Source organism: Podarcis raffonei, chromosome 9 (genome assembly GCF_027172205.1).
Source record: "Podarcis raffonei isolate rPodRaf1 chromosome 9, rPodRaf1.pri, whole genome shotgun sequence".
Taxonomy (NCBI): Eukaryota; Metazoa; Chordata; class Lepidosauria; order Squamata; family Lacertidae; genus Podarcis; species Podarcis raffonei.
Window position 1 is genome coordinate 48,301,399 of NC_070610.1, and position 24,793 is coordinate 48,326,191.

Sequence of the window (24,793 nt, forward strand, 5' to 3'; positions counted from 1 at the left end):
TGCTACATGTCTAGCAAACATCTAGTTTGTCACGTGGCTTCCAGAGTAGCTGAGAATAAAGTCCAAGAGTCACATATGAAACGCTAAAGTAAGCTGGCAATGCTCACCCTGACATGTACAATTATTTATAAGCTGTGTAGAAATAAAATGAGAGCTGTGAGCATCAGCTCTCTGGGTTGTGCAATAAAACAATGGTTGAAGTAATTGCTGTTTTCTCCCCCTTTGCAACAAACATCCTTGCTTTCATCTATATAAATATATAAATGCAACAGATCATTTCATCTCTATTCAGTGTACCAGTGGTTTTGTCCATACTCAAGAGGTCAAAAAATAGAGGAAAAAAAGCACATCCAAAAGCTATCTTGCCCCCAGCAGGAATAAAACCCTGTCCTTCATCTTGCTGCATGTAAGTGCATGTGTAATATTGCTGCCCAAATCAACTCAAATCCATTTTGGTGACACTGATACAAACATAAGCAGGGATGCAAAAGGCACTGATGGACATAGCACTAACCATTCAGAGCTTTTTATCCATCAAAATGACTTTGATGCTGATGCTGTTACCTCCACCATCAAAATGGGGCAGATGGCTCATCTAAATGCAGATAGGTCACTTTTTCTGTCAGAGCATATTTGTGGATACTGGACCAGCAATCAAGTGAATTTGCTAAAAAGGGTTATGAACCAAATTCTGCAGACAGACAGACAGACAGACAGTTTCGTCAGTTCCAGCACAGAATACGTCCTAGCAGTCTAGATGAGTCTGGTAGTCTAGGTTATTCAGGCAATCTAGTAGAAATCTGATAAGAGGACAAAAAGTCCTCTTTATATTAGCCTTTTTGTAAGAACTACATGCTGGGGCTAAAATCTAATCTACACTTACCTGCAACTAAGCATCACCGAACTTGCTACTGAGTTAATATTCATTGGTCTATGCTGTTCATATGCATTCACTTCAAACACTTAATACCACTGATTTCCCTTAGGAGAGCTCTTGACAATTAAGCAAGCATTTAATGTTTAGAATATAATTTTGCGTGTGTGTGTCTGTGTGTGAATACACACACACAGTCATACCTCTGGTTGCATTCGCTTCATGTTGTGGATTTTCGGGTTGCGAACGCAGCAAACCCGGAAGTGTATACTTCTGGGTTTCGCCCCGCAAGCACGCGCAGAAGCAATCTGTGCACTTCGCACATGCACAGAAGTGCTCTATTCCGCGTTGCGCATGCGCAGTAGCGACACTCTACTTACGGAGTTTTTGGGGTGCAAATGGCACCCCAAAATGGATCGCATTCGTAAGTAGAGGTACAAATGTATGTATATATGTGTGCATATATATATATATATATATATATATATATGAGAGACAAATCTGATCCTCATATTCCAGATGCAGCATAAAATGTTAGGGTTTTTGTGGTCAGTAATGTGAAGTGATGTACTTCAACCTGTTCTTAAATTTTCAACACCCGGGGGATGGAAAAAGTTGTGTAAAGAAATACATAAACAATTATCCTGACCATGCTACACATTCCATAAAGTACACCACAAACTCAACAGTATATCGCAAATAATTACTGCACACTGATATATTACTATACATTTGTATTTGAAATGTAGCCTCTGATGTTGATTATCTTGTGACAGCTATCCCATGCTTTCAGAGGCTTTAACTGATTATTCAGTGCTTCTGTTGTGGTGACTTCTTTAAGCACATATTAGCACATATTCAAGATCTCTCTAACTAGCGGCAACGTTTAACTAATTGCCAAGCTTGCATATAACTGCTCAAAATACCTGCTAAAAGAAAAGCTTAAAGAAACTTTCTAGAAGTGAGATAAATGTGACTGCAATTAACTTGGAGTGCAATTTTATGAATATCTATTCAGACCTAAGTCCCACTAACTTTGATGGGGCTTACTCTCAGATAGGTGGGCATAGGATTGAAATCAAAATGTATTAGCATAGCTTTTCTACATCTTCATGTAGCATCCCTATCCTTTTCCTAAATGCAGATTTTCCACTCTATTCCCCCAATGTAAACAACACAGGTTATATGCAACCAACCTGCACAACCTTCACCACATCCTCCTCATGTTCCCAGATCCTATAATCCCATCTCCTACCATCTCAGCAGTCTGTCCAGCAGGGGTGATGCATCTCATTTTTCTGTCTGGGATAAAACAAGAACGTGCTGCTGCACCAGTTCTGCAGCCTCCCTTACCTGGATTGCAATGCCTGTGAAACAGTGATGACGATGATGTATTCTTACAAAATTTTGTGAGACCTTGTGCGAGTTCTCATGAAATTTCTGCCACCCAAGGCAGCTGCTTCACATAGACTCATGGGCAGACCAGCCCTGCTGTCCAGATTTCAAGCCAACATGCCTGCATGACACTTTCCCTTCTGGACCCTTGAGATTTTTCACTTCAGTCTACCTTCTCTCACTGAAGATGCCAAAGGACATACTACTACAGTTCTGCCCCTTGGAATTATCAGTCCATCACATATTGGGGAGGGGACACAAGCCCTCATTACTTACAAAGCTGTTGCTATTAATAATATTATTGACTTGGCTCACAAAATTGACTCAAAGTGACTTACAACACAGTATGAACATGAAAACAAACAAATAAAAACTTCATTTCATGCAAATAAATAAAAGACGGGTTTTACAGGACCTGCCCATTAAAAGAGGCCACAAATACTCAAAAACATGCACTAAATTGTGTTTGGAGTTCCTGCTTGTGACCCATGACACACATTGCCACTACTAAGCACCCTCTTCAACTTCTGCAGTTATGAAGCCACCATCCTACCGTATTCTTCTTTATAATTCCTCCAATTGGGGCTACGTGGTGACCGCCTTACATTTTTATGTATATAGGGATACACATATACAATATAAAACTCCAGTTTGTACAATAAACATGTCATCGTCTCTGCTTTATTTCCTTTATACCATTTATTAAATATAGATTATTTCAGTCAAAGCACACAAATATTTGCCACAAGGATGCAGAAGAATGTTGAGATACCAATGAAACCAGCATTTCTTTAGCCTCCATTGGCATGGGCAGCTGAAAAAAGGCCCTCCAGCTATTCCATCTAGTCAATCTAAGGTGGTGATCCGGAAAGGTCCAACCAGGGCGAACAGTATGCTGATGTGGTTAACTAGCAGACTCAAAGGAGCTAATAGAGGAAAGAAGGCTTCCTTCAGAAAATGGAAGTCATGTCTAAATGAAAAAATGTATACAAATTTTAGCAAAAGAAATGTAAGCAGTCAATGAGGGAAAAGAAAGAAAGAAAGAAAGAAAGAAAGAAAGAAAGAGAGAGAAATCTAAATACATTAAAGCAGGATATTGGCTAAGGATGTGGTTGGACCTTTGGATGACAAGGCAGTTGAAAGAGGAAAGGTTAACTCACATCCCTGCCCCGCCAACTGCTCACTCTGTCACATACGAGTGAGACCACCTATAAGCAATAACTCATGGAAAGTGTCCTTGCCCTTGTCACATCCAAAAGAAGCAACCCAAAGGGGTACCATTCCCTTCAGAGTTGATCCTCTGGACCTGGGTTGTCAGTGGGTATTCTCCAAATAGACTTGTATCCTGGAAATCATCTACAGCAATGGAGTTCTTCCTCTTCATGGGTAGGGCTAGCTCGCCAAACCATCTGATTACTCCACCAAACTGTTCTCCAGATGCAGTAGAAAAGTTCTGGAAAAGCTAACATTCATAGCCATCTCCTGTCCAGCCATAGTCCTGCTACTGTTACCTATATTCTTAAAGTAAACCCCACTGCATTTTACAATGGAAATGCGACGTTTTCCTTGCAGCACTAAGTTTGCCGCTCAGTAACAGTGAAAATATATCCCAAAGGGTTAGCTGAATAATATATGCACATCAAAAGACGAGTCTCTCATTTTTTCCTATATTTTGCTGGATGTTGGCATGGATCCAACATACCATTGCAGTCGTGCCAGAGAAGATCGAAACATACCCTCCAACATTTCTCCGTTCTCTCCCCCTCCCCACAAGCACACACACATCTGGCCACATAAAAATCCTCCCCCAGGCAATCTGAAGCGTCAATAGACATTCAGGTGCAGCTTTGCAGGGATACATGGACTACAGTGCTATAAAAGCCCAATTTTATACCCAATGTGATAAAAGTCTTAACAAATCAATTCTCACCCTTTTCAATTCTCAACTTAAAATACAATTTCTGAAATAAACATTAACACTTGGTTAAAATGTCATGGGTAAAGAATAGCAGATTTGCAGCGATATGATTGGAAAAGTGGAAAGATAAGGGTTATAGAAAGGAATTTATAAGTAATTCAGACCAGGGGTTGCCGGAAAAAGTTTAAAACAGGGATGCAGAAAAGGGAGGCATGGGGAAGTCGCTGAAATTGGTTATATGAAAAAATTTATGAAAATATACATGTTTATATGTTTGTTTGTTGGTGTTTGTTGTTTGTACTGTCTTATATGTTGAAAAACCAATAAAAAATTCTAAAATAAATAAATAAACATTAACACTTGGTGGGAATGAAATCAAAAAGCAAAGAGTAGATCTACATATTTGGGGAAAACATGTGCACTCCTCCAAGAACAGTAACCAATTTAAAATGCAACTGGTACTGATGGTTTCAGTGATTTCAATGCATTTAAAAAATCCCTGCACATGGAAAGTTAACATGGCAAGGAGAATGTTTCAGCAAATCCTTCTGTCTAGCACCCAAGTTTTATTCATGCTGCAAATTCCTTTTTTCTTCTTTTAATCTGCAGGAAACATCAACCCTGTTCAGGCATGGTGCCTGAAGGACGTATGTGCCAGCCCTTCTTGCACCGCTCCTGCCTGACCTTCCCATACAGTGGTACCTCGGGTTACAGGAGCTTCAGGTTACAGATGCTTCAGGTTACAGACTCCGCCAACCCAGAAATAGTACCTTGGGTTAAGACCTTTGCTTCAGGATGAGAACAGAAATTTCGCGGTTGCGGCGCGGCAGCAGCGGGAGGCTCCATTACCTAAAGTGGTACCTCAGGTTAAGAACAGTTTCAGGTTAAGAATGGACCTCTGGAACAAATTAAGTTCTTAACTAGAGGTACCACTGTACCATGAAGAAGTTTGAAGGCTCCCATACTCAACATAGGAAGGTCTCTGGCAGGGATGCTGCAGGTGGGACCTGCATACACCCTTTTCTTAAAGGTACAAAATGAGTTTACATATCCACAATGATGCTTTCTGTCCATGCTGGCTGTTATTTATTACAGCACAGATCTTCAGATAACAGCATTATCATAATCCAGCCAGTGTTTCCTTAGACTTCTGCACATTTGAGTTACTCGTCCTTATTTTCTTCTTCTTTTTTTGTGTCACTTCTTTATCCGCTTTGGTCTTTGATTTTGTGTTCAAAAGCAAAGCAATTATATCGTGTTTTGAAGTGCTATCCTATCAAATTTCAGCCCGTCCTTCTAATTTATCAAGATTATAGAGTACTTAATTGCATTCCGCAAAAGATTTGCAATCCTTTCCAAGCTTGTATTGTTTAAATATGTGATTAGCATACTCTTCACTGCAATGTCTAAGTCACTGATGAGTCATATTATGCCTGAAATAGGCCACTTGTTATCCTCTTCATCGCTGACACTAGGCCATCATAACAACAATTAGTGTGCTTTGTTACCGCAAGCTATATTTCTGAGCTCTTGTTTTATTTAACTACAAAAAGGTACTGACACAATGACTTTGATTTGGAATTGGGCAAACTTAACGCTGTAGATTTCTGTGCCCCACACAGGTAGGCCTAACAAAATGTTTACTGCCTCCTGGGTTTAAGATGGCAAAAGGGGCCAGGCAGCTCTGAATCTTTGTTAAAGGATAGGCTACTACAAATATAAACAACTCAATTCTTTTTATAATTTATTATTTAAAGGCAGTTTACATAAAAGAAATCAATTCATTTTGCTTCTTGTAAAATCACAAATGAGGAAAAGAGGCTACTGAGTACCAAGAAGGAAAGGAAAACATAGCCACCTGGCATATTTAAGCCATTTAATGTACATTCTGTCCAAGCTAAATTCTGCTAAATACATTAAATTCTGTACTAAATTGAGAAATGATGGGCCAAATATCTCTGCAGCACCTGCCATGTGCAGGTTGTAGTTAGCTAAGTCTCTGTGTTCGCCTGGCAAACTTGACAAGCTAAAACTGTGGTAAAATATTTATTAAATTTATATCCCACCCTTCCCCTCAAAGGAATGCAGGGAGAGGCCCATCACTCCCTCCCTCACCTGGTATTTGTTGGTTTAACAATAATGATGCAATTACTAATCACATAATTAATGCAACACAGTGCTTGGTATTTTAAATTTTTACCTGAGGGCAACTTTCACCTTTGGCCAGCTTTGCATGGGTCACTTGCTAACTATGGGTTGGGGGACACACAGAGAGAGGCATATAGCCTCTTCTCTCTTTTTCTGATCCATGCAGATAAACTGTAGATGGGACAACTGTCTCCACCCTGCTCATCATATGGTCAATCTGATGACTGAGGAGGGGACAATTTGCATATCCATTAGAATCCCCAAGTGCTGTGTCTACTTTGACTTTTTGTGCCAGTTTCTGCCCAAATTGGTATGTTCTGGGTGGGTGGGTGAAAAAAAGTGCTTGGAGTGCCAGATCAGAGCCAGGAATTTACCACATCAAATGCAATGTATAGTATGCTATGTGAAATTGTCAGTTGGTTCAGAACATGGCAGCTGGAGTGCTAACTCATTCAACACTTGGGAGTCCCCTATTACAACAGCTGAATTGGCTTCTGGACCACTTCTGGGGACATGTTGAAGTGCTGAATAGTAGCAGTAATAGTAGTTATTAATTAAATTTGTATAATGCCATTCATCGAAAGATCCCCAGGGCGGTTCACAATAGAAAAACATAAAATGAGAATACAAAAATACACAATGCAACAAAAACAAACACAAACCAATAATCCCCCCTCCCAAAAACACATTCAAACAGTCCCTCCTGCCTTTTAATTAGATTCTGCTTTAGTTCCCAATGTATTCCAGACAGATTGATTAAAAATATTTTGATGTAGAATCACAGAAATGGAGGGAATCCAGTAGCCCTTCTAGTCCATCTCATTGCAAGATGAAGGAAATCCAGAGCTAGAGAGCATTCCCAGCAAATGACTGCACAGTCTCCATTTGAATTTTCCTTTCAAGAGAGCCCACCACTTCCCTCAGTAATCTGCTTCCATCATTGAACTTCTCTTACCATTTTTCCTAATACTCAACTGAAAACCATCCTCCTGTAAATTCAATCCACTGAATCTAGTCCTTTCCCCTGAGGCAGAAGCAAAAAACCCATTTGACTTCACCTAGGTATGACAACCTTTCAGGTAGTTGAAGATTGCTATCTGTTGCAGCTGGATGGACAGATCCTGAAGCTGAGGCTCCAACACTTTGGCTACCTCGTGAGAAGAGAAGACTCCCTGGAAGAGACCCTGATGTTGGGAAAGATTGAGGGCACAAGGAGAAGGGGACGACAGAGGACGAGATGGTTGGACAGTGTTCTCAAAGATACCAACATGAGTCTGACCAAACTGCGGGAGGCAGTGGAAGACAGGAGTGCCTGGTGTGCTCTGGTCCATGGGGTCACGAAGAGTCAGACATGACTAAACGACTACACAAAAATCTGTTGCAGCCAGCAGAGAGAGGCATACACCTGACCTTCCCACAGTAGGGTCGCTACAGCTTAGCAGGAGGGAGAGAGAAATGGGTGCAGTGGTGGGTTTATTGAGAGTGCTGGATCGGCTTGACTGATGTGCCCACACAGTACAAACTTCTCCACCACCTCACTCCAGCAAGCTGCTGCTGTGTAGTCAACTTTGCCTTTCTTTCTTTCTTTCTTTCTTTCTTTCTTTCTTTCTTTCTTTCTTTTTCTCTCTCTCCCTACCTCTCACCTCTCCTGGTCTTCTCTTCTTCATGATAAACCTATGCAGTTCCTTCCATTTTCTCCTCACAGAAACAAAGTTGCTTTGAGAATTTTCTGCTTTAAAATAAATCAAAACGCCAGTTCAAGTATGCAAATATGTTTGCCAAGAAACTGCAATGTGTGTGAATATTTAATTCCAATTATGGGAAGCAGTTGCTCATGATACAAGCCAGGTGGGTGGATAGGGCACAAAATGTATCTTTGGTTGTGACAATGTCCCTGAACGTACCCCAGATCTAAAATACATTTAACTCAGGCACAATCGCCTGCATAACATGCTCATCACAACAGCCCACATGTCAGTCATGAGAGTGAGGCTTTAATGTGGATCAGAAGCAAGCCACAGAGTAGAAAATGCATGGTAGATGAATGACAAATGTAATGCAAGTTAAACCTAACAACTTTGTTATATGGAAGACTTTAGTCCTGACTTATTCATGTTCTTCATTATATAATGTAGCACTTAACTATTTTCGTTCTTACTAAAATAGCGTCGGCAGTCATTTAGATAGATAAGCTTCATTTTCTCCTTTTTAGTTTTGACACTACATACATCCTTTTCCATTTTTCTCTACGGGTACATAAATTAAATACACACTTATGGCAAAGTGAATGTTATTTTCATTTGTGCTTTTAACCCCACAGATAAATCTTCTGCTTCACATTTTGAGAAGGCTGCTCTCAATCACTATGCCTCAAATATTATTGTGTGTTCCCCACCACTACCTTCCCACAGATGAGCAGTGGCATAGCACTATATGATTTACTGCAGAACATTATTAACCAAAACTAACACAAGTATTTTATAAGGTGATTACACAGGAAACTGACTTTTACATGGTTAGACTATTTGCCCATTTGGCTGAGCATTGGTTAATGCAGCCTTTGCCAAACTGGTGCCCTGCAGCAGCTTTTGTCTACAACTCCCATCAGCTCCAAGAAGCCCAACTGGCTGAGCTGAGGGAAGTTTTAGTCCAAACCATCTGTGGGCACCAGCGTGACAAAGCCTGGTCTAATTTGACTGGCAGCAGCTTTTCAGGTTCTTCCAGAGATCTTTCACATTTATTGCTGTCTGATCCTTAAAAACAAAAACAAACGGAATGCCAGGAATTTAACCTATGCAAAGCACGTGTTCTACCACTATGATAACATCCCTTGCTAATTAAGTTTGTGTAACTATTATCTTTGGTATAAAAATGAAATCTAGTTTTGAATAACAGAAACCAGGGGGAAGAAGGTTTGGATTCAGATTTAGGACAACTAAAACTCTTTGATTACAAATCATAACCCATTCACAGTATTTTTTTCTCTCAACTGATTTGTCCAATGCAAGCTTGTATTCCTATGCATGCATAAACAGGGGCCTCTCCAAGAGCTAGTTTAATTCTCTGCTCTTCATACGGTTGCTTCTTCTGCAGGACGAAGGTAGTTGAAAGGAAGTCTTCTTAAATGAAGGTGGATGTTTTGGAACCAGGGACCTTAAGATATTAGTAGCAGAGTATTAGGAAAAACATAACAAATTAAACAAATTAAAAATATGATACCTAGAAAATATTGCTGAGAGATAAATTAACTACTAACAGCTGGGTTTCCTCCTTATCATACAGATCCAAAAAGAAGAAAAACATTGCAACAGGAAGCTCCTCTGTACACCTCCTTGAGATCAACAGATTTTATATTCCATGGAAGGTAACCCAAGCAGAAAGGACAAATAAAGATGGTATTTATGGGGTTGGGGAATGCTCAGTAAGAATCAGTAATGCTAATGCTTAAAAATTTCTAGCTGTGTACCCTGTTAACTCATGTTCTCCCAAATTAAGAGCAACTATTCCATATCCTAGTTAAGATCTCCACTGCTTGAATTATAGTAAATGAAATCATTATGACAGCCTCATTTTAGTACTATCTCAAAACTGTGGTGCAGTGCCATTTTTCAGTAAGACATATACCTGAAATTCTGAAAAACAACCATAACAATCCATAATATGATAAAATCATTCTTGCCAATTTACAGAGGTGATGGCAAGCTGTCAGACCACGAGTTATGGAAGAATGTGGAAGCTGGCATGCTATTTTGTGATATTTCTGGTTTGCCTAATACAGTTGTTAATTTTCAGTTTCTTTGTGCAACTAAATGGTTTCTTGAACTATTAGCGCATATATAATTTCTCCACCTTTTGGTGATGAACTAACATTATCTATTCTTGGTTTTGCAAAGAAGCTTATAGTAATTGTGGTTGAAAGTACTACGCAAATGGCACTGAATCATCTCTCTCCTTGCTGCATTTTATAGAGACATCATACTGCAAAGTTCTCTTCAGCATCTTTACCACACAAAGCAGCTCCTGCAATAGCTGCATAAAATAGCTGCTTTGCCAATCATATATTTAAAACTAGAAAAGTGGATATAGTCCCCTTCCTGTTTTTCTTGATTTTTCTTGTTCTTTTTAAGTGGAATTCAAAATATTCATGGAATAAATATTATTTATATGTAATTTTATTCCCAAAATGAAGTTAATTTTCAGGATATTTCAACATAACTATTTCCTCACTGCCCGTTATTCCAACCATCCCATGGCTATGAGCCTCTGAGAGGGCAAGTAACTGCTTCCTTAAGATTACTAACAAGAGATAAAATATGAGATAGAAAATCTTTTCATACATTATAACAGTTTAATAAATGGTTTTTACAAGATCACATTATTACAACCCACAAAAATGAACAACAACACTAGTTTGGTATGGGGGGGAAATTTCCAATTTGTTTGGCTTTTTTGAAAAAAAAGATTAGTTTATTTATTTAAAAGCAGTGATTTTTAGAACTGCAGGCAGTCCTATGCATGTTTATTGAGAAGAACATCTCAGCATGGTCAATGGGGCTTGCTTCTGCTAGGTATGGTATGCATAGAATTATAGGTTTAATATCTCAAAATGCAGGTGGACTAAATGAGGGAAATTCTGCACATAGTATATCTGGCATAGTAAAAGGTCTCTTTTGCATCCTGATATGGTCCAGACACTTACATGAGTTGTTATTTTGAAAGCTTGTCTTCTCAAAAGTTTTTTCTGGCCATGCCATTATCCATGGCCAAATTACAGGCTGTGGTTATAACATCTGAATTATGTGGTTTCGTCTGAGTAGCATAATATTCCCACTGAAGTCAGCAAGGGTTTGGTTCAAATACAGAGGATCTTTAAATAAAAGCCCTGTGTGGATTCTGCTTGTTGCCATCACAAATTATAAAATACTTTCTTTATCCTCACTTTTAACTGCAGCCTCTTTAACTGCAGAGGGGCACTGACCTTCAGGAGTGACTTTCAAAACATGTGGCGGCTGTGAGACGGGCGATCTGGAAAGACTCAGCCTATGCTTAACTCAAAGTTCCCCAACCTGGTGCCCGTCACTATTTTGGACTGCAACTGAAATCACTCCTGACCAATGGCCATGCTAGCTAGGTATAGTTCAACAACACCTGGAGTGCAACCTTTCCTATCTCTTCAGCTGGAGAAGAAGAAGAGAGGCTTTTCAATATATGATTACAGTCTCCTTGACTTAAACAGACCAGAGCCAAGGCTGTATCAAATACTTAGCATCAGCTCCTCATCTCAAGTTTTATAGGCATATGCCAACTAGAGCCTAATAAAACGCCCTTTGGTCACTTTTCCCAAAGGCTGGACAAGCAACCTGAAAACCTTTTTTAAGCCAGCTATCGATCAGCACATCTAGTCTCAAGTCTTTGCCATGATTTATTATCTCTTTTAGTGACTGTGGAAAGTCCCATTCAATAGGATTTGCCTCTGAGGTAAGTTCACAGAACTTCCATTTTGGTCTCAGTCCAATCTTAGAATCCCAGTACTTGGTTTTTTACTCTTTAGTATCATTAAATAACTCCAAAAGAATAAATATCAGGTTTGCTCTTTTTTTAAGGCTCCAGACAGGAGAGTTTCATAACCCTAGCTGGAGATGTTAGAACTGATTGCACACCACTGAGCTACAGAGCTTCCACAACATACCGTTATTATCTAGATACTTACAATCTGGGGCTAAAATTATATGTAACAGTCTCAAGATTCTTTCTGTCCGTATGGGAGAAGGGGACAACTTCCCTGCCATTTATACACTCATTACTGTCCCCTTTCCCACTCTATTCCCATCTGGTTTTCCACTTCATGTCCTTTAATCCTTTCTGCTGACTGTCCTCTCTGCTTCAACAGACTTTATCATTCCTACCATTGCAGGAATAGTGCTTTGCATCTGTATGACCCAGAACCCATTTGCCCACATTTTGTCTTTACAAATGTTGCCAGATAGGAAAAGGACTACTCTTCTCTTAGACATTTCATGTCTCTCAATCCTTATGACGTCTCCTGAATTTTCAGTAGTGCCATTCTAAATGGATGAGATTTGATAACCACAGCAATTATAAAGTATTGCAAACTGAAACATTTTCCAAGTTTAATTTATCTAGAACAAGAGACAGGACTATTTCTGTTGGAAATAAAGTCAACTTCCCCCCTGAAAATCATATGCAACGGTTGGATGAATACCATCTGGTATAAGCAACTTATTTTTATTTAACGTGTTAGTATGTTCCAGCACTTTGTCACTTGACTTCTTATTCTCAGATGCGGCCTCTTAATTACCTGACATGAACAGATAAAATGAATGCAACTGTCATAACAGCTACTTTGGAATCTGCTTAATCTTATGAGTTGATCTCTGCTAAACTAAATTATTTTTATGCTGTTCCAACTACCTTTTAAACACGCAACTGCTGGGCTTGGGGATTTATTAGTTATGTGAGATATATGCTATATTTTATTGAGTAAGCTGTAATTTTCACTAACCCACTTCATATTCCTGACTTACTCTGTGAAGCTCTATTTAGCATCTTGAAGTTTTGCGGTGCAGAATGTATATGCCGCTTTTACATTTCTTGTTATGTATACATTCTTTGGCTATCACAGGAGTAGGTAAACCACGGGCCAAATGTGGTCCCTCAAACCTCTCTATATGGCCCTACAGCTCTCCTCATGCCACAGAACCTCTTCAACAACAAACACTCTCTTCAGGCCATTCACCAGCCAGCTCTGCTTCACTATCCCTGAGCTTTCATGATGGGATTAAGTCTGCAGCTGCTGCCTGTTGCACTGCCCCCCTTTCCAACCCCCTATTATCATTTCTCCAAATGTATGTTTCCCATGTCAAAGGCTGCTCAGGGAAACATTTTCAAGCACACCCAGGAGCTTCTGCACAGGCAGTGTGAGTTTGGGGGCAGCTCTCCCTCAATCCTAGGAACTGGCTTCTTGGGAAATTAATTGAGTCGAAAATCCCAGTGGAAATACAGACTGACGTTCTAGACTTTATCCATTCTGTTTCTGGGATTGCTTTGTTCTTTATCCTTTGAATAATTGTTTAATAATATGCAAATAATATATTTCTCTCCTCCCATCCTGAAGCTAAGAAATAACACAATTTAAACAATAGGCATTTTATTTGTAGGGTCAAGTATGGCTGCCCTCCCTCCCCCAGCTGCAGACATGGGTAGCATATCTTGCTCTGTTTAGAGTTTTCTAAATTAGCTTTTTTTGTTTGTTTGTTTGTTTTAAATCCCCTTTGTAGCTTTCAACAGCTCCTTGATACTTTTTTGGGGGCACAATTTGCCCCAAGAGAATGTTAAACTTAATTAGCCTGTGGTCACTATAGCTCGACTCTAGTTACCACTTGAATAAACTCGGTTGCTTCTCTTAGAATTGCAACTGAGAATAGGCTCTCTCTCTCTCTGTTGAGTTCAAAAAAGAAATTATTCATTGTAAAATATTTTCTCAACTCTATGAAACATTGTGCTCTTCAGTAGCTGGTTTCTTCTCCTTCATCTACCTCTCTCTCTCTCTCTAAAATAACTCTTGCTTGTTATGAAGTTCAAAACCTAACTTTATACAAAAGAAAATATTAATTGCAGGTAGGGGAAAACCTGTCTGATTTTAGATTTAATATAGCTTTATCCTGAAGTCTAGATGCAAAAAAACCAGCCCTGAATCCCTATTCCCCTTTAAATGTCTTTCAGATACCACCAACACATTGTGCAGGCTTAAAATCTTCAAATGTACATCACAACTTATGAGAAAATAAACTAGAGGGGCAGCTATGCAGAGTGGTCTATGATTTAAAAGGGCAGAAGCAACAGGAACAGGCTGAATTTGAGTGATAAACCTCTTATAGCTGTTTGGCACTGCAAAGTTGCTGTTCATTTTCAGCCATTAGAAGAAAAAAGATACACTACCTTAACTGAACAAGCTCAGGCATCACCTTAAAGAAATGTACAATGCTACAGGTCTGAAACATATGACCTAAAATCATGAAAAGGTTATTAGGAATGCATGGCCGAAGTAGTATCTCTAGAGTGAAGGGTACACTTGGAATGGCTGATCTGCTGAACAGTGAAAAAAAGATCTGTCAATCCTCCTCTAGATCATTAAGTTCAAAGGTAACCCAGCAGGTACAAGAAGTACAACCAGATGGTGTTTTGGCTTTTTTCTTTTTCTTTTTGGAACAAGTGATGTGCCTTAACATCAGCTGCTAGAAACTAAAATATACAAAGCTGGAATCAGAAGCTTCTGCTATGTCTGGCTTCTTAGTCTAAAAGCTAAAATAAAGCATAAATAAAGCATAAATTCCTGCTTTAAGATGGGATCCCTCTAGGACAGAACTGGGGAGGGGAGGGCAGAAGTGAGAAAAGAAGCACTGCTATATTGCATTTCAATGGTGACATTACCACTCTCATCAATTAGATTTGCTTTTCTTTCTTTCAGAAAGATCCCTGCAACCTTTGCAGCCGCTGCACTTCCTAAATGAAGGCACTGGTTTTCTTCATTTCCAGACACACAGACTCATCCTAAGCACTTATAATCAAGGGAAGACTTTACGATCTCCTAGTAAAACATAATGGGCCGGTAAGCATCGCAATGTAGAATCTCGGGCCAAAGAGTGATTTCAAGGCACTCCACTTGGCACGGAAATGAATAAGGAATTCTCCTCTTTCACCTAACCCTATGCACCATCTTCTGTATCACACACAAGCACCATCATACTTACAATGGTCTCAAGAATTCAGAAAGCTCCAGAAAAGATTGTTAAAAGTTCATCCCAAGAAGGATGGTCAAGAGAACAAAAGGCGATGGCAGCAGCAGCAGAGAAATATGAATCGGAGAATGAATGCCAAGCCTTGCTCAATGGGGAACAAAGCAGCTGTTGGGTACAAAACAAGTTTGGTACCACAAGTAGTCCCAATGAAGAAGCACCACAAACAGCTTACAAATGTGAGGAAATACTTGTCTTGCTAACTATTTACTTTTTAAAAATTCATTAGGGCAACAGTTCCAAAAACAGCATTTTAAAAAAACAAATCCATCTTCAACAAGGTCCTAGAAGTTACAAACTTAAAATGCCATAGGCATTTTCTTTAAAAAAATAATAATAATATATCAACATTGTTCTCTTCAGTGGTTCTTAATCCAAAGGGATTCAGGGCTTCTTCCCCCCATTGCCTCTGGTATACTGTTCTATTCCTAGCAAGCACCCTGGGGAATGGATTTTTATTCCCATCAAGGGAAAACTCTCTAGCAGCCTTTTGAACAGTACTTACTCAAATATGGTGGTTTGTAAGGCGCTCGTGTATTAGACAGCAGTCCATCCAGTTCCTTCCTCTCCAGAGTGCTGTGAAGGGCCTTCTCTTTGCCAAAGGTGGAGAAGGACCTCTCTGCCCCTGGCTGGGCTTCTGGTGTTTCAAACACTTCAGTGTCTGGAACAGAGTCCATACCGGGCACATGAAGATTGCTGCGGTAATCCGCAGCTTGGCGTCCATCAGAAGGGACAAAAGAGGGCATCCAGCACCGATCCGAGTGGCCCAAGGCTTTACATTCCTCCGTGCAATTAGAGAAGAGATCCATGCCTACAAGCAGGAAAGAGAGAAAAACTGTAGATATAATCTTCAGCATCATGACCAGCTGCTGATAGATGTATGGTGATCAAAAAGGAGCTGGGTGTTTTTTTTCATCACCTTCATTCTCCCAATAAAGAATCTGATCATTCAGTCTTCAAAAGACAGCACCTTCATTTAAAAAGAAAGGAAGTGCTAGAACGCTCCACAAATGGCAAAGCAAGCATAAGATGACAGGAAAGATTGTTATTATATATAATAAAATCTTGCGAACTTCCTCCATCAAGCTATCTGGGAGCTGGTCCCACTGTGTTTGATGGTAATGGCAGCGGCTTGATGCCCAACAATCGTCAACAAGGGGTTAGTATGACACAAAAAGGGTGGCATAGTGGGGAGGAAAGATGAGAAAGGGATGTAACTAAGTGGAATGAAATTCCACTTGTTCTGCTAGTGGAAAATGTCAATATACAGATAGGCTAAAGATTAAGGACTTTATTTTGGAGGAAGGAACATGACCTAAAAGAGCCAGCCTTTGGCACCATTTCTTCCAAGTTATTTTTTCTGCTACCGTCTACTTTACAGTCCCTTAAGCCACATTAGTAGCTATATAAAAAAAAACCTATTGTGAAATTACTCTAATTAGTGGCACTAAGGGTATCTGAAGCCTGATGCGACACAGATCCAGATACTATTGACAAACGTGTTAATGCTTACTCTATACCAGCAAACACTGGTCCCTGCCAACATGAAGCTGTTTGCTTACAAATCCTTTAAAGCTATTAGAATTCTAAATGACAAGTGAGACTATCTTCCAATAGGCATTTCAATAGACTGATTCCTTTAAGGCACTAGGACAGGTTTCTCGAAGGAGCAGTGATGGCTGAAGTCATTAAGAGTGGAATGGAATAACCAATGTTTGCTCAAGAGTGATATTACTGCATGCTTAAGAATTCAGTGGTCAAAAGTTGTTTTTCATGGCTTTGCTTGGAGAAAGAACTGAAAGGTTTTAGAGCTGAATTTGTACATGTAACAGTAGAAGAAAGCCTCGTGTTGACTTGGCTGGACAACAACAGCAATAAAATCACCCCCCTTCCCTAACACAAAGCTTACCGCTCCAACAAAACACCAAAACTCATTAACACTAAAGATACTGTTCAACACCAACAAAATGATCCACACAGCCTGGCCACCATCAGATGTTCATCACTGTAAGCCGCAAATCGTCATTTCCCAAACCTAGAGCCAAGACTCACTGGCATTGCATCATGGCAGCCTTGCAAGTCAGTTGGCAGGCTGCGGACTGCAGAGAAAGGAATAATCTGCCACAAGACCTTTAAAGTGTACAGCTCCTCTGTGTCAGGATTCGAGAATGGCAGCTGGTTCCTACAGATTACATTTTCCTGATGAGAAATGTCTACTATTTTTAATGCAATAGAAAAGACTATGTAGCCACTGTCCTAAGTCAGCATCAGCTATCCCCACCCACACTACCCTCCAAGGAAAGATTCATATTAAGAATTCTGCTGCAGCTTTTATAAGTAGAAGCAGTGTCTTAGCAAATTTTCTGCAAATAAGGTATCCCACCCAATTACCAACAAGTGCTTGATAACTAGAGAAACACAAGGGGATTTGTCTCAAGATTAATCTCACTTTATAATGACAGTTTTATTTTAAATTAAGCTTTGTGCAATACAAAGTCTGGATTTGACTGTAACCTTCTACTGATAATTGCTATGCAGAAGTCTGGAAGTAAATTACTAATCGGTGAGCTGTTGAGGAATGCAAACGTGAACGGCAGCTGGGATTAAAGATTTAGGGGAGGAATAGCATCCGAGACATACAAATGGTTTGTGAAATAAATGGCTAGCTTATTTCTTTGCTGACACAATGGTTAAAGAAAAGGGGTGGACAGAAAAGGCATTCTGAGACATTTTCAACATTTCTCCAGCAATATTCCTCTCTTTATATAATAAATCCGACTAGTAACTTTCCAGCAGATATTGCAATTGCAAAGCTGATTTTTAAAACATAGCTTAACATTTATATTTCATAAAAAATGAAGCAAATATAAAGAAATAAGTCATAATATTATCCAGAAGGATTTCAAGTTTCATGACAGTCACAATCTCTGTATTTGTTCAAAAAGGCTTATGAAAATAAATTTCAGTTTTGGAAACTGACACAAAGCTATGAGAAAACAAGTAAAACTATATTATATTCCTTGTCTAGGTCATTCCTCTCCCAATTCAAAACTACCTGTTTGCAGTTGTGAAACATCTATGAAATTCTAAACTCCTTTGATTTTCGCTGCTAAATGCAGTGAATTAAACATGTTGTACAATGCTGTGCAATAATATAGTATAATGCAAAATAGGAAACTATACAGTAGCTACTATAAATAGGTATAATCAAACCCTAGTTAAGCACTTTAAGTTCCCATGTCATCAGGTAACTGATAATAACAGGTGCTATCCCATTGAAACAACAGACTGAAGTTACTTTCGTGCGTTGATTTCAATGGGTCTGCCCAAAACATGACTAATGTTGGATATCAGCCACAGGAACTTTTAAAATGCTGTTCTGCGCAGAAACACTACTATGATTTCAATGGGCCCTATTCCCAGGGGTATAATGTTTGTGATTCAAGTGCTAAACTTTGCCTGAGTCACATCGTAACACGCCCACACACCCACACACAACGTAGGTGAGGCAAGCATGGATTTAAGGGTTGTAGCCAATGGCAGGTTGCACAACCAAAAGTGTTTCTTCAAGACCTGGTTTCCACCAACTTCTACTGCCAAATCCAGTGGTGAAAACTGGGTGGCTCTCCTTGTGCTAGCAAATGTGTTTTTGTTAGCATAAAGCCAACAAAACCCCAATTGTTTAGCAATAGGAGAAACAAAATGTCTCTCCCACCCAAACCTTGAAGACTGAAATGATCAGACCATTATATCCTACAATACAATAAAGAGAAATGAAGATTCTGGTTTAGAAATTGCACTGGCAAAAATGCAGACTTTAATTCAAGTTGTGCATTCTCCCATTTTTAAACAGTCTATAACAGGGTGACATTTTACCAAATGGTTTCTAACAGGTGTTTCTTCATGGTGTCATAATGACCTAGAATTGGAGCAATAGAAGCACAGCTGGTGATGCATAGATTCAGTAAACAGAGAGATTGTGAATGGCTCAGTGTCTGGGAATTGAATTGGCTCTGGGGTGTTGTTGTTTTTTAGTTTTTTTCCAGATCAGATTGCAATGTAGTTTTATGGCAAGCTAGCAATCTTATGCACGTTTACTCTGAAACATGTCACACTGTATTCAATGAGACCTATACCCTAACTTGTGTGTTTAGGATTGCACATTCTGTCACTCTCATGTAATATTTAATAATGAAAACCTTTTAGAGGAAGAAACAAGATTTGGCTTTGTGCTCTACTTTACAGAAAGAGAGACTGTATCTACCATCAGGGAATGTCTGCTTCCACCTGCTATGCCCTATTCTCCTGCCTTGTTGTTGTTTAGTTGTTTAGTCGTGTCCGACTCTTCGTGACCCCATGGACCAGAACATGCCAGGCACTCCTGTCTTAGCAGGCTTTATCAGAAGATGACAGAAGGACAGAAGTTGGGGAAGGGGGTGGCTAGATACTAATCTCATTGCCTTAGGGTTATTTTCACAGTTTGTCATATGCCTCTTTGTAATTTATGCCAGGAATGTGGAATCTTCTTGCAACCCAAGGGCCACAATATCTCAAGAGTGACCTTCTGGGAGCCACGTACCAGTGGGGTGTGTGGCAATACACACCACTCTCCACCTTCCATCTAGGCAAGCAAGACGTATTGTCACAGGTAAAACCACAAGAGGAGGTTGCAGAGAAGGTTCAGTGAGGGGTGGAGCCTAGGGAAGGGGTGTGGCCTGAATCCCAAGGACCACCTACAGAGGCCCGGTGGGCCACATTTGGTTCCCAGGCACCTGCTTTATATGCTGTCTTAATTTTCTTTGATATATTTTGAATGAATTGTTGCATTGTGTAGTAGGAATATTATAATTGTTGTTATGCACCATGTCTATTGTACTATTGCATTGCAGTTTTGTTTTCTGAAACAGCTCTGAAGACAGATGTAGAAACAATCAGTCATAAAACTGACAGATTTTAAGTGCAGTGGCTTCAAATAAGTGATTTAAAACCATCAAGCACAAAGCCAGTTTCTTTAAGTTTTATAATACCATTTTCCATTTATGCAGTGTTATGCAAATACACACTCCAGGTCTTTTTATGACCTGGAGTGTGTATTTAGGATAGAGGGCAACTGCTACAGTGTTAGGTTGGGTTTCATATACCATCTATTTCATTACATTTATAGCGTGTACCACCCCAAAAGACTGAATGTGGGTAACTTCTCCTCTTGCAAACAAACAAAAACCCAGCAAAACCAAATAAACATGTTTGTGGCACATGATGTTCCGGAAATCATAGTAATTATACATTTCTTTAGACTTGGAGAGCTATTCTGCAAGAAATTAACAACTAGTCAATGAATGGCTGGTGTTATCACCAACACTTGTTGATTTACCACTAAAATACAGCTTGTTCACTATTTGGTAAACTTCAGTGCAAAAGAGGCCGCCCAAGGACTGAGGAAGTGGTTGTTTCCTCTTAACTTCTCAATAAACCAAGAATCCCGTTACTGATTTATATATAAAGGAAATGTTAACTCACTCAAACACTTCCATCTCAACTTTGTCATAAATCTAACATGATGTGCAGTCTCTCTCTGCTAACTTATCTATTATTACTGCCAAATCTACATTGGGGGAGATTGAATTAAAAATGTTAATTGAATTTGGAAAAAAGGAAAAAATTTCCATTACATGTTAAACTGGGTTTTTAAAAGTAAATGAGAGTTATGGATTTTCAATGACTGTGCCAAAAGGGTTCTTCTAACAACTAGTACAAGTTACTTGTCAATAATATCCCTCAGTATATCTCATTTGTTATAAACAAAAAACACGAGCAAACAAACAATTTGTCCCTCACACTCCATCTATATTTCTGAACAATTTCCACTGCCACTAGCCATATCATGGGGCATAAACTAGGGAAACCAAAAAGGCCATGATTATAAAGACTATGGTCAACAGTAGTATTGATTGAAGTAACAAAGGGGTATGTTTGAAACTCCTCCCGCAGTCAACACCCAGTTTGCAAGAGAAGTTAAACAGGGAAGTAGGTTTTAACTATGTGTGGAAGTGCAATCCCATTGAATTCAATGGGGCTAAAGCAGTCTAGCTATTCACAATAACGAAGCCTTTATAAGGCATTCAAGTTTACATGAAATAACATGATTTGCTCTCAAACGTTAGGCATTTTTGAGATTTGTTCCTTCTTGATTAAATTAAATTAAGAGGAGAAAGAGAAAAGTATGCACAGAAAGCCTCTAGAGATTTTGAATAATCTTCAAAGTATCAGTCTCTAATTATCCAATTAAAAATTGCAACTGTAAGTAATAAGTATGCCAGACTTTCTTTCCTCCTCCCCTCCTCCCACCCGCCAACTGCACCTACTTTCTCCAAAACAGTTACATTTTTAAATAATAAAAGGCACTTCCCAGCTCTTTGGCAGCAAAAGTAGTCTTCAAAGTTTGTTTTCAACTATATGCATGTTTTTCCATCTGTGCTCTATGTCACCGCAAGGTTTTCTAGATATTACAGTAACGTCATGACAGAATCTAGACCAGTGGATTGTGAACAATCTTAAGGATAGCATCTACAGGCAAACAACTAAAAGATACAAAAGTCTTCCTAGAAATAAAAGCACCAAAATGATATTCAAATCAAGGAACAACCTGGGATGAAAAATAAGAAATAGCTATCTATGCTCCTTTGGAATTTTGGCATTTTCATTTCTCATTCTCCACACAGTAACAGCAATGCAATTCTCTTTCCAATTCCTAGAATTGAACCCTGTTGGTTCTTATCTGAGCAGCTAAGAATTGTTCCTTAAATCCCTTGACAAGAGAATCCACACACACACCCCTTGGTCATTGGCTTTTTAATGGCAATTCCCTTAAGATGCTCAGATGCAAGCAAAGATTTAAAAACAAAAACTAAACATAAATCCTTGCAGTACAGCCAATGACACACTGGACAGTCACTCTATCCCTGTTTCATTCACATCTGTGCCCAAAAGCAAAGCCATAAATTTTGTCTACAATCCAAGTCCATTTTTTAAAAAAAAAATTCTGTACTGTAGCTATGTTCAAGTTTGAGAAGATCCCTTGCCTTTTTCTTTCTCTATGAAAAATCTAGCCTTCTCAAGTCAGCATACTCTTTGTATGTTTATTTCGTGAACATCTAGACGCAATGAGGTGGTGGCTGAGGTCCAAGTCCTGGCAGACAGGTGCTCATATCACACAGCATAAATGCAAACAAACACAGAGAGTGGTACTTAGCACCTATGCTGGAAGTCTCAGAAGAGAAGCCAAGAACTTAATTACTCATGGATTAAACCCCAACCCCCCCCCCACACACACACACCAAGAGAAAGGCATACATACACCACTAGATGCACTCCTAAAAAGATTTATCTTCAGGAGATAATTCTACATGCAGAAAGTGTTTCTTTAATGGAGCAATTCCTGCCAAAAGCTACCACAATTATATCACCTGAAGTCACAATCTAGCACCCTTACTTTGTGTCAAATTTATTGTCTACACTAAAATTACGGCATGAGGATTCATTTGTTGACTTTGGGGTCTTTTCCCCCAACCCTCTCTCTCCTTTTGTTGTACTCCTCCTGTTGGTTTTTTTTTTTTACTTTTTATTTTAGACTCTTGAGATTCCTCCCCCCTCTAAAACCCCAATAAAAACATTTATGCAGGGAATATACTGAACAGTCCAACGATTTTCCTGAGCTGTAATTGATCTCAATCAAATACTTCAGTGAGTTACAGCAGGGAATTGGACTCTTTTGTTTAGATCATATACCATTCCATCTTTCAGGAAACAAAATACATATAGTATTATGTTGTACTGGTATAAAGCCATCGGTGTCCATGATGCTTTACAGAGTACAAGAAGGCAAAGCCATGTCCAGTGAGTTTACAGTCTGTAATTCAACACAGAGGGATGGAAATTCAGGCAGTATAAACAGAACGTAAGAAAATAAGAGAAGCCCTGCTGGATGACACATTCTGTTTTCATAGTGGCTCACCAGATGTCTATAGGAAGCCCATGAGCAGGACATAAACACACTGGGAAGATGCTAGTCCTACTCAACAGAGACCCATTCAAGTTAATGGCTATAACTAAGTTAGACTCATTAATTTCACTGAGTCTACTTAAATACTTAAATACAACCAAGCAGCACTCTCCTACACATGATCCCTAGCAACTGGTGTTCAGTAGAACAAGTGGCAAGTAGTCACTGACAGTCTTATCTTCCTTGTTGTTGGCGCCCTCCTTGAATATGACTAATAGCCTTATCCTCTGCAAATTCCTCCCTTTTCAAGCTATCCAAAGCCAGATTGGTGGCCATCACTACATCTTGCAGTAGCACATGCCATCATTCAACTATGGGATGTGTGAAGAAGTGCTTCCTTTTGTCCTTCCCAAGTACTGTACAGTGGTACCTCAGGTTACATACGCTTCTGGTTACAGACTCCGCTAACCCAGAAATATTACCTTGGGTTAAGAACTTTGCTTCAGGATGAGAACAGAAATCGTGCAGCAGCGACGCAGGGGCAGCAGGAGGCCCCATTAGCTAAAGTGGTGCTTCAGGTTAAGAACAGTTTCAGGTTAAGAACAGACTTCCAGAACGAATTAAGTTCTTAACCTGAGGTACCACTGTATTCCAAAATTCAGGTTTGTTGAAGGGGACTGGGTTCCAGCAGTATAAGAGAGTGAGAAAAACTTTTATCCACTTTCTTCCCACCAAAAATAATTTGATACCACGAAATCATGTCCCTTGCTGACTCCCCCCCCCCACATTTAAAAGCCCCAAACTTTGTAGCCTGGCTTCATAGGAAGGTTGTTCCAACCCGCTTTCCCTTTCTACATAGGGAAATAATATGGGATTCCTTCAATTACATGTACTAAGGAGGCAATCATATACCCACTTATCTGGAAGCAAGCTCCATTTAACTCAATGACTATACATCTATAGGACGGCACTGTTAAGCTTAGTTGCATTAGGTAATGGGTTGTTGTGCTGAAACACTTAATGAAAAAGGGGAAATCTGGGTATATTTAGTAGCTGTATATAGCACATTCTAAGGGTGGTATTCTAAGGATACCAATTGGTATCCATCAGCTAACAGAAGGCTTCTGTCAGTGGAATGGGGAAGGAGGTAATTTTGGCCCCCATTTCTCTCCAAATCTTGCTTCAGGGTTTTGGTGGGCCCTATGGAGAAGACCTGGGGACACAGGGAGCTATAGCGGGAATCACCTCCCTCTCTGGTCCACTAACTGCCTTCCATCAACTGCGGGACACCAACTGTATACAACCTTTAATATTTGTATATTATTTCCCAACACTTCACAAGGATTATCAAGCTGCAACACTTACAGCAATCCTGCGGGTGCACCTAAGTGTACTGTGTGCATATTTGAAGATGAGGAGTTAGATGCTGTGAATGGCTTGCCTAAGGCTATCTAGTGAATTCACCATGCAAGAGACAGGATTCACACCAGGTCCATGGTTGCTATGCATCCCTGCTGGCATTACCCTAAGAACCATTTTCTCCAAGCTTGCCACAAACACCTGACATCTCTAAAGTGAACACTACAGCATTTTCTTCTACCTGATGCTAGACACAGGGCATAAATGAAAAGCGCTTGAGA

General features: G+C 39.6%; 1 protein-coding gene across 20 annotated transcripts in view; it reads right to left on the bottom strand.

Moving 5' to 3' along the window:
- The window catches only part of PCDH10 (protocadherin 10), a 54,869-nt gene that overhangs the window by 20,278 nt on the left and 9,798 nt on the right, over positions 1 to 24,793 (bottom strand). For 8 of the 20 annotated variants that reach the window (XR_008332231.1, XM_053403394.1, XM_053403392.1 and 5 more), the window contains one exon: positions 15,657 to 15,962. The exons of 7 other annotated variants lie outside the window; for them this stretch is intronic. Coding sequence is in view for 10 of the 13 variants with exons in the window: in XM_053403394.1 (XP_053259369.1) it covers positions 15,657 to 15,962 (306 nt within the window). In the remaining 3 variants the exon portion in view is untranslated. Of the gene's footprint in view, positions 1 to 8,105; positions 9,489 to 15,656; positions 15,963 to 24,793 lie in introns of those variants that run through there. 5 more of the 20 variants (XM_053403393.1, XM_053403386.1, XM_053403396.1 and 2 more) reach the window with 4 other exon arrangements.